This window comes from Mizuhopecten yessoensis, unplaced genomic scaffold (assembly GCF_002113885.1).
Source record: "Mizuhopecten yessoensis strain PY_sf001 unplaced genomic scaffold, ASM211388v2 scaffold716319, whole genome shotgun sequence".
In the NCBI taxonomy this organism is placed as follows: Eukaryota; Metazoa; Mollusca; class Bivalvia; order Pectinida; family Pectinidae; genus Mizuhopecten; species Mizuhopecten yessoensis.
In genome coordinates this window covers 258,092-269,534 of record NW_018480057.1, presented here as the reverse complement: position 1 = coordinate 269,534, position 11,443 = coordinate 258,092, and the positions used below count along the sequence as shown (strand labels likewise).

The window sequence follows — 11,443 nt, the reverse complement described above, 5'->3', positions numbered from 1 at the left end:
CTGGGGTTGACCTCAGGAATTTTCAGCACGTGTAGATTGAGGGGTCCAGACATGTCTGACCAAAAGTAAAATGCTGATTATTGCTAATTCGCAATAATTCTTTATAAAATAAGGTCAAGTCACATTTAAGATACGTTATATAATTTAGTGGATAGGTGAAAGAAGGACATATTATTCTTGATAAATTGTTATTTATTCTCCAAAACTGTAGGTTTTTTTTTAAGCTCTGCTTATAGTTTGGTCCAAGTGCATTCAGTTATCGTGGAATATTTCTGCGCCACCTTAACCGTTTCAACCAGGACATACATGGGAATGTAACCTGATGTATGACTTTGTAGGCCAGAAATGTAATACGGTACTCATTTTGATGTGTTACAAATACAACTCCTGGATGGCACTGGTATAGTGTTTGCTTTGTCCTGATTTCTGAAGTCAACCCCTGCAGTTTTCCATTTCTTTTTTCTATTTCTATGTTCAATTCTGTGTAATACTCTGCATCATGTGACTTTTATGGAATAATTCTTCTGAAGAGAACTTCATCAAGTATTTCATTCAAGTGAAAATGTCAATAATACAGTTCTATATATTGGTACCATTTACCTGAAGATTGTGAGTGAAGATTATATTCCCTTTGATCTGTTAAATTGTAACTGCACAAGTGGTTACAAAATATCGATAACAATGTCTAAAACATTACAAATAATAACTCGCTCTCACTTCCAGTTGCTGTTCAATAGAAGTTGCAGATTAAACCTTCACCAGGCTGAACTTTTTAAACAGAATCCAGCTTTACCTGTATAACTAATGACGGTCCTTTGGCTACAATCTCTGGAGCAATCTGACTAAGTGGACAATTTTCTATGCTCATGATCTGTAGATGACTACACAATACAAGCTCGTAGGGCAGGCTGTGGAGGTCGGGGTTGTCGTTGATGTACAGCGACTCGAGGTTCTCCAACGTACCTAGCAACAAAACAAACAATGAATTTGTTTAAATATCTGTGGTTTTTCAGTATAGTAACACAAATGTATATGGACACACATATATTGACACATGTATATTGACACACATATATTGACACACCTTAACTAATTACAAAGGAGTAACCTCCAGGATTTTGTTTTCAGACAATCCTTTTTAAAAACAAATAACCTAGATTCAATTTTCACTATGTTCTGTGCAACAAATTTCTAAACCCTTTCACCCTTAGGTAACTTTAGAGGACTCTACCATGCATTTATTGGGATGAGTCCATTATGGAGTGGTGAAAGGGTTAAGGACTATTCCAGATATGAAAACTGAGAGGTGGTGGCATCTATAGTTATGCATGCCGGGAAACTTTCGACACAGTTTAACTCTCGAATTTCTCTCTCTATGCTATGAGGCAAAGTTTTCATGACAGCAAATATTAGTAAACAGCATACCATATAAAGTAATCACTTATCAAGGACCAAAATAACACTGAGCAAATATAACTTTTATACCGACTTAAGGCAATCATTTCCAGGTTTACAACAATTGTTAACATTTGTATGGTCATCCCCAGGAAAAAGGAATTATAGTTGGTGGGATTCACAACAAGAGATCCCAGAGGGATCTTGGCGCCCACCATTGTACCATCCTCATTAGTTCTATGTGATCAGTTTGATCATTTCTCTTCTTTTCTCTTATCTGTTTGATCAGTTTGTTTATCTGTCAGTTTGTCTATCTGCCATCTTAATCAATCTTTTGATCAACCTCAAAAGTAAACATGCACAACTCCGGACTGCTGAGTGAAGGGGAACCTACATATCAAAATTTGAGAAAATTTCCTCCGGTCAATTCTGAGAAATAGCAATAACAAACTTAAACTGTAACAAGATGGCCGGCCGATATGATTTGATATGCATCACTAAGAACAAGAGGAACCCTTATGTAAAATTTGAGAAAGATCCCTCCAGGAGTTTTTCAGCATTATTGCTGAAACACTTTAACTACCAAATTCAATACGACCACCTGCCAGCCATCTTGGTTTTCCAATCATCTTAAAAATTCAAAATGCGGAACTAGGAACCATGGGGAAGCTTCATGTGAAATTAGAAAAAGACCCTTCCTTAATATTCTGAGAAATAACACTAACAAAATTTCATTCTCAAATTCAAGACGGCTGCCTGTCGGCCATTTTGGTTTTGTAATCAGTCCAAAAAAATGATGGCATAACTAGGGATCATGGGGAACCTTTATGTGAAATTTGAGAAAGATCCTTCTAACAAGTCCTGGGTTTGGTTTGGTTTAAATTTGTTTAACATCCTATTAACAGCTAAGGTCATTAAAGGACGTGCCTCCATGTGTGTAGTGTATGCGTGCTTGCTTGTGCGTGTGTGTCTGCAGGAGACAGCGTATGTTAGTTCCGGGAAAAAGCTCTAACAAACTTAACTTTTAAATTCAAGATGGCTGCCTGTTGGCCATATTGGTTTTGCAATCAGTCCCAAAAAACGATATGCATAACAAGGGATCATGGGGAACCTTCACATATAACTTTTGAAAGATCCCTCCAGTATTTTCTGAGAAACAGTGCTAACAAGAATTGTTTAAGGACGAACGGAATGACGGACGGACCATGGATGCTGGGTGATTTGAATAGCACACCAACAGATGATGGTGGGCTAAAAATGTGCCTTCCTCCCCAAAACCCTCAGTTTTTCTAGAATAGCACTCTACATAATTATATGCCTGTTTTAAGGCGTAAATCTTCCTGCAGATCGACCATTCATTATGCAATATATAGATAGTTAACAACAAAAACATCTCTATTGTTCAGAGATGTACCATTCTCTTACCTATTTCAGCAGGTAGAGATGTGAGATTATTTTCTCCAGCACCAAGATACTCCAACTTACTCAGCATCCTAAAAAATCAAAACAAATAGGTTAATCATTCAATTCAGACTGTAATATAAAATGTACTGGTAGCTGAAAATCAGGAATGCTGGCCAACAGGAATGTCCAATAATGTGTGTGAAACTAGATAAAGCATCAATGGTCATGTATGCAAATTAAACACAGATACCATATTTCAATCATTTAATCAGAAATCAATATTGCTATTTTCCAACATTGAAACATCAGAATATTTTGAAACCATATTGAAAGCTCAAATGTTTTTGGATCCAAAGATTCTGATTAAACATTTTGGGAAATTGATACAGTATCTTTTTTGGTTGGGTTATATTTTAAATTCTCCATACTCAATATTATACACGAGTTAGATATTTCACTCGAAGTTATAAGAAATATTTATTTCCATTATTTTTTTATCCAAAGAAGGTATTTTTTCCCCCTGCCACTGAAGGCTTATCTTGGTAGATGTTTTTGAAACATTGAACAACATGTCAAAGAAAAATGAAAAAAGAATTTCTGTTTTATGCCAAGGGAACATATAAGAAACAAAATATGCATTTTTTTTAATTGCTGCTTGGTTGAAATGTGTGTTGTTGTTCCTGACTCACCCGACAGCTCGAGGAAGGCTTGTGAGTTGGTTGGATTGAACTACTAGTCTTGTTAGCTCTCGTAACTGACCTGTAAACATAGAATTTGAAACTTTGAATCTCTATAGTTACCTGTTGCTTTCATGCGAGGGTTAAATAACATTCAACATGAGTTAAAAAATTGATTGGAACACTAGCCAAAGGCAGTGAATTGGAAATTATAGGCCATAGAGACCTACATTTTGTAAATTGGCACATTGCTCTTCAAGATTTATCTATATTGGATTTTGACGACTGCTGTACTTCCAGTATAACTGTAAAGTTTAACAAGTGCTGATTGTAATGGGGGCCAAGACAAAAATTTAAACCAATCAGAGGCAGCAATGGCTTTGCGGGATGAACAATGTCATTTACACACTGCCTTCCATTAACAAACACTGATGTAAAATTTCATTAAATTCAAGCCAATGCTTTTTGAGAAAAGTCATGGAAACACCAGATGGAATAAAGTGGAAGATAAAAGAAATGGGGCAAAAAAAAAAAAGTTATACAGATGGAGGTATAGATGGACAGACAGAAAAGGTAAGTAAGTGCCCCTCCATCATTTGAGAGAAAGGAGCACCTTGGAATTTTAGTTCACTTACCAATTTCATGAGGTAGAGACTCCAATTTATTCTCCTCCAGATCCAGCACTCTTAACTTTTTCAAATTACCTATGCTAGGAGGTAGCCTCTGTATAAAATTAAAGAAACACATCTGTTCAATCTCTCTCCTTAACCATTATACCAACAGAAGCATTGAACCTTTCTTTTATTATATCCTTTCCAGTTTCTATATTATGCAATTTTGACTTCCTTCTTAAATTCTCTCATTGCCATTTTTATCTCTTTTTTTGTTCTCATCAACTTTTACTACTACATGTATGACATTTCAAGTGTTAGATATTCAATTTTTTACATTCCCCGAGTTATTATAAATATCATTTTAACATTTAATACAAACATTCTGTTTGAGATATCTTTTTTATTCATTTCTTTTCTACTGTAACATCATAAATTTTCCTGGGACATTAAATCCGTTTATTACGTGGATAACAAAAATCCACAAAATTAAATCCCCACGAAAACATAAATTTGGTATGATATAGATAGGAGAAAATCAGAAATCAGCGAAATATAATGTTCTTGAAACAGGCTAGTATAAGAAAACCACGAAATTTTAACCCAACGAAAATAAATGATTCTACAGTATATTTAAGGTATATAATTTATGTCATATAACAGTCTTGCTCATTATTTTCTTGTAATCATAATGGTTTCCTAAAACTGATGTTCTTCTAAAATAACAACTATCAGGAAGAGTTTCAAGATCACATGGTAAAATTTTACAATCTGTAGGTGTGGCTGTGAATATAACAGAAACTCCTTCCAAACTGTTACAGACTCGGTTAACAAAATAAGCAGATGATAATGTTTTGGTTCCTTCATAGTCAATGTTCATAAAGTATTGCTCTCAAAGTCTTGATGGGATAGAATACCAAGACTTTTCCAATAACCGGGAATTTCAACATAAAATGAAGTATATTACACTGCATAAAACCACAGCTGTCTACAGCATCAATGGGACTTCAACTGAAGTTATAACTACCCACATTGAGGACTTACCCTTAACAAATTATTACTAAGAATTAAAACTTCCAACTTCTCTAGGTTCTGGATGTCGTCCGGGATGCGGGTCAATTGGTTGGTACCTAAATTCAATTCCACCATATTTACCCAGCTTCCGATGTCTACAACAAGTCAATGGGATAAAACTGTATCATAATATACTAATGAACAATTTGGACAGCTTAACTCATCTTCTGAAAACTGGAACCACTTTATGATATCTTACTTCATTTTGTAGAACTTCCATTCAGATGTAAGACCAAATGATTTGCACATCAAACAGTCTTTTAAAGGTAGTTTCATAAAAGGTTTCAGTATCCAAAAACAGGATTACCATCATGCCGTCAATTATATTTTATTGCTTAAACAATATGAGACTTGAAACCTACAGCTGAGTCCAACTTGAGGACTTATTTTACCAGTATTGGGACACAGGACCTATATATTTTAAACAGTTACAGAGTCCCATTTTCAGACTCTTTTTACCCGTATTGGGACAAAGGACTTATATTATATACAGTTACTGAGTCCCATTTTCAGACTCTTTTTACCCGTATTGGGACAGAGGACTTATATTATATACAGTTACCGAGTCACATTTTCGGACTCTTTTTACATGTATTGGGATACAGGACCTATATTATAAACAGTTACTGAGTCCCATTTTTGGACTCTTTTTACCCGTATTGGGACAGAGGACTTATATTATATACAGTTACTGAGTCCCATTTTCGGAATCTTTATACATGTATTGGGACAGAGGACTTATATTATATACAGTTACTGAGTCCCATTTTCGGAATCTTTACACATGTATTGGGATACAGGACCTATATTATATACAGTTACTGAGTCCCATTTTTGGAATCTTTTTACCCGTATTGGGACAGAGGACTTATATTATATACAGTTACTGAGTCCCATTTTCGGAATCTTTATACATGTATTGGGACAGAGGACTTATATTATATACAGTTACTGAGTCCCATTTTCGGAATCTTTATACATGTATTGGGACAGAGGACTTATATTATATACAGTTACTGAGTCCCATTTTCGGAATCTTTACACATGTATTGGGATACAGGACCTATATTATATACAGTTACTGAGTCCCATTTTCGGAATCTTTATACATGTATTGGGACAGAGGACTTATATTATATACAGTTACTGAGTCCCATTTTCGGACTCTTTATACATGTATTGGGATACAGGACCTATATTATATACAGTTACTGAGTCCCATTTTTGGACTCTTTTTACCCGTATTGGGACAGAGGACTTATATTATATACAGTTACTGAGTCCCATTTTCGGAATCTTTATACATGTATTGGGACAGAGGACTTATATTATATACAGTTACTGAGTCCCATTTTCGGACTCTTTATACATGTATTGGGATACAGGACCTATATTATATACAGTTACTGAGTCCCATTTTTGGACTCTTTTTACCCGTATTGGGACAGAGGACTTATATTATATACAGTTACTGAGTCCCATTTTCGGAATCTTTATACATGTATTGGGACAGAGGACTTATATTATATACAGTTACTGAGTCCCATTTTTGGACTCTTTTTACCCGTATTGGGACAGAGGACTTATATTATATACAGTTACTGAGTCCCATTTTTGGACTCTTTTTACCCGTATTGGGACAGAGGACTTATATTATATACAGTTACTGAGTCCCATTTTCGTAATCTTTATACATGTATTGGGACAGAGGACTTATATTATATACAGTTACTGAGTCCCATTTTCGGAATCTTTACACATGTATTGGGATACAGGACCTATATTATATACAGTTACTGAGTCCCATTTTCGGACTCTTTTTACTCGTATTTGGACACATGACCTATATATTACATGTATTTACAGTTTCTGAATCCTATTTGAAGAACTTCATACATTGTATATGTAGTTACCTGTATTGGGACAAGGGATCTACAATTTCTGAGTCCTACTTGAGGGACATTTTACATGAATTGGACTGGGACCTACACTTTGTAGTCCTATACAAACGATACTTTTTGGTAAAGACCTATGCTTTAGTAACAGCTCTGAAATTCCACATTTTTAATGGAAATCTGAACTGGACTTGTATTCATGATACCTTTTTCATGCCCAAGCATGGATTTTTTTGCTCAAGCCAAATTTCTTGTTCCTGTTATATATATATATATTATAGTAATGAAAAACACTTACTTTGTCAACATTTGGAGAACATTTGAAGAGACTTATAGCTAAATACTGTTTTTAAAGTTTTGATTGTTTGACATGATTTAAGCGAGTTATAAAAGAGTTGTTTTGAGCACCAATCCATGCTTGAGGATGAGAATGGTTTCATGAATATAGGCCCTGGTCTCCAAACACTGGATTAAGTTCATTGCAAGACTCCACTGTTTAGGAAATTTCCTTAATTAATCTAACAGGTTCCAAGTTCAACAGAATGGAAGATTTTCACCCTTTAATACGGGGCAATTGAAAAATAAGAATACCCATACAACATATTTTTCAATTTTTGGTGGAATGGGGAAGTTTTGCTTAAGGTAATGAAGGAATGTGTCGACCCAAAAAGAGCTATAAAGGAAAATCCCAGCTATTATCTGAATTTTTATCTACTCTTAGTAGTCCAAATGGAAAATGTCAAATTTACCCAGTGGCAAGAAAGTGAGATGGTTGTCCTTCATGTTCAGTTTGGTAAGACTCTGTGCCCGGGAAAATATCCCTAGTGGGATCTTGTTGATCTGATTGTGTTCCATGTTGATAGACTGCAATAAATATGTACAATTTAATAGCAAAATACAGCATAGTACATTACATTGATCAAATGTTTCCAAAAAATGTGCAAAATTTCTTGATATAAACACTTTTAATATTGAAATGTCTTATCAAGGTATGGACAGTTGCTGGAATACTTCATCTTTAAAGAAAAGTTATTTTATTAGGCAATGCACTCATCTGAGCGTACATCTTGGAGTACCTTTTTATATGGCAAAATACTTGTTACATCATAATCCCTGTTCAGCATTATTTTTAGACATTTTGCATTTTGTTGTGTTATTTCATTAATAGGCATGGTACATCAAACTTTCAGAAGCAGCTTCTGATTTAACATGCAAACTGTCAAGTGTTCATAAAACTGAATAAGTGATAAACAATTTAATGTTATCAGGGTCACTTCTAGATACTTACATACACAGAACAGAACTGAGCAGGGCCACCTGGGACACTTCTAGATACTTACATACACAGAACAGAACTGAGAGGGGCCACCTGGGGCACTTCTAGATACTTACATACACAGAACAGAACTGGGCAGGGCCACCTGGGGCACTTATAGATACTTACATACACTGAACAGAACTGAGCAGGGCCACCTGTAGGATAAGACTGAAACGCGTTCCTAGACAGTGTGATGCTGGTCAGGTTTGTCAAACTGGACAGCAACCCTTCCTGTAAACAACATCAAAAGCAAATGTTATAATTTGTAAGACAAAAGCTGATAAAAGGAAAACCCTGCATAATATTAATAATATTTCAAATTCCTGTAAATCCTTTTACACAATATACAAAAATGTATACATACACTGCCAAATTCTGCATCATATGCAATGCAAGATTAAAAATTGCATCAAATGAAAATATTCTATAGCTTAGGCCAAAAAAAGTTGATAACTTGGTTCTCAGGCCCGCGCGCATTTCATGGCACTGTGCGCATAGCCGATTTTATCGTGAAAGTAATAAAATCGTGAATGCGCCAGCCGCCATCTTTAAAAAAATCCGGAAAATTGGTCTGCATGTTGTTTTTACTTATTAGTCACCCATATCCCAAAAACGTTAGAATAAAGGTAAGGATTGAGATACAGGCAAGCGTTAAAATGATTGACTTATTAGTCTTGTGTACAAATGGCGCTCATTTCGGTACAAATAAGAATGGGGGGTTCGTGATTCTCGTCTGGAACATTGTGGGGGGATTTTCGGAGGCTTGCTCTATGATGGGTCTCTACACAACTATAAAAAGACAAGGTAATGTCCACAATGAACGTTTTACAAACTACACAATAAAAAATAAATCGCCCTCGTCTCGTTTTTGACATTGAAAATGAAAAAAAAAAATACCGCCCTGCCGCATCTATTTTGAAAAAAAATGGCCTGTGAACCAAGTAATTAATTTTATTTGGCCTTATCATATGTCTGGATCAACACTTGGATATTGAACATGGTAAGCGACGTTCACACACCGGTGACTACTTCCATACACTGTCACGAGTAACAACACTTTACAAATTAGACTGATATTTCACACACCTGAAGTTAAAATTATTGAAAAAGAAGAAATATTTGGGAATACATACCGGTAATTGTGATATGTTATTACCCTCCACATTGAACTCCTCCATGAGAACACAGTGTGCTAGCGTTTTTGGAATACTTGTCAACCTATTGTACCTACAATTAAAACATGTTATGTAAGTAATCATAATTCAAAATCAAATTTCAACTATTAATATATATACACATGCATCAGTCTCCATAAATGAAACTATTTTGTACTGTTTTTCCAAAACTTGCTTCTTGTCATGGTAACTTATTTTCTTGTTTGAAATACTTACAACTTTAATATTGTTAACACTAAAACAGAATTTGTAACATTTTTACAATTTTTATAAGCTGTAACATATATTCAACTCAACTTAAATTCCAACAGAATGGCAAACTGTTCTTCTTATTAATTGAAAGTAATATTGCAATATATCCGAATTTTAGACTTTGCCTCTTGGCACCATGGAGAAAACACCCTTATTTAAAGCCTTTTGACACTTGTTCCTCAGTCCCAGGGGAGGGGGAGGGGTTAACACTCCTCCTTTGTCCAAAGTTCCCAGAATTAGTTATTTCACAGAAAATTTGGTTGAGATCCACATAAATGTATATATGGTGATAGGGCCTAGGTTAAGACTCTAGGAATAAAACCCAAGAGTTGGGGCAAGACCCTTGGTCTAATCCTGGTAGTATGATGGCATTTGCCTCTTCGTGAACAGAAATTGCATAATTATACAGTTAAGGGGAGAACATCTCACCTGTTTCAATGCCATGAGACACAGACCAATTCCCAAGGGGCCAGACCAGACCCCAGCATGTCTGAATTCTTCTCTTCATGCCTAGCAAATGTATCCATGGTTATAGGGAAGGGATCTACACAGTTCCAATGCAATGATCTTGGGGCCACTCCTGTTAGCAGGTTTTTTTTTGCTTTTCTCTTAGAAGCTGTATAATATTACATGGTTGGGGTAGGGATCTCAACCCTTTCTATGTTATCACCCATGGGTCACTTGTATAAAACATCTCAAAGTTAAGGAAAATCTCAAGCCAAATGTATTGTCTATGGGAAATCTTAGACTTGAGGAAATCTCAAGAGTTGAGATGTTTTATACAAGTGGGCACAGGGACTAAGTTAACGGAATCTGTTTCCCAAACTACTCCGACAAAAGTCCTAGGACACTTCTTGGTTATGCAGCTTACCTTAATCCTAATCGAGATAAAGATTTAAGATTTCCTATGGATTCAGGTATGTCCAGCAGCTCATTGTGCTGAAGGTCAAGGGAACACAGCATGACACAGTTACCAATTTCTGCAATAAGAAAATACTGACATCATGTATACAGTATTTCACACATAAACAGACTGTCTGACAACTTAAGTTACATGTATTGTATATATCACTGTTTACATTCGCTTTGCATTCTTCTATTACAATGCAGAAACAATGCAATATGAGAGACTTTAAAATCACTTGTTACCTATCTGTGACAGCATTGACTTTGCAGCTCCAAGAACTTCACAAACTGACATTTGGAGTTTGAAATAACAAAATATCGCATACACACTTTACTAAACATGATTATTTAAAGTAATGAAAGTTAAAACAAATGTTGCTATGGTCCCATTACATGTACTTCTGTTCTAGAGCCAACGCCATACTTCTGATCTAGGTTCTGTAGGTTCCGTTATCCCTTGCTTGGATACCCAGGGGTATTCAGGGCGATTAAGGAACGGGAAACTAAAGGCAATATTCAATCGCAACAAGCTCAGGATAGGTTGGTTTCTTTATTGTATGTCTACCGGTTTCGCCCGAATATGTGGGCTTCTTCAGGACCTATAGGAACTTATAGTCTACATGCCATATCCAATACGAACAATAGTGTCTATTGTTCGGTATTGGAAATGGCATCAAGACTTTTGGTAAATTTATCAGGTAATTTTTCAATTAAAAAAAAAGCTTGTTGATACTGT

At 35.5% G+C, this 11,443-nt stretch overlaps 1 protein-coding gene across 1 annotated transcript in view; it reads right to left on the bottom strand.

The window, feature by feature from the left end:
- The window catches only part of LOC110443011 (leucine-rich repeat protein SHOC-2-like), a 30,881-nt gene that overhangs the window by 9,095 nt on the left and 10,343 nt on the right, over nt 1–11,443 (bottom strand). The window contains exons 8-16 of the mRNA XM_021486951.1: nt 10,673–10,781; nt 9,508–9,601; nt 8,501–8,605; nt 7,806–7,920; nt 5,132–5,256; nt 4,112–4,199; nt 3,489–3,558; nt 2,821–2,888; nt 794–963 (exon numbers count right to left, since the gene is read on the bottom strand). Coding sequence (XP_021342626.1) covers nt 794–963; nt 2,821–2,888; nt 3,489–3,558; nt 4,112–4,199; nt 5,132–5,256; nt 7,806–7,920; nt 8,501–8,605; nt 9,508–9,601; nt 10,673–10,781 — 944 coding nt within the window. The remainder of the gene's footprint in view (nt 1–793; nt 964–2,820; nt 2,889–3,488; nt 3,559–4,111; nt 4,200–5,131; nt 5,257–7,805; nt 7,921–8,500; nt 8,606–9,507; nt 9,602–10,672; nt 10,782–11,443) is intronic.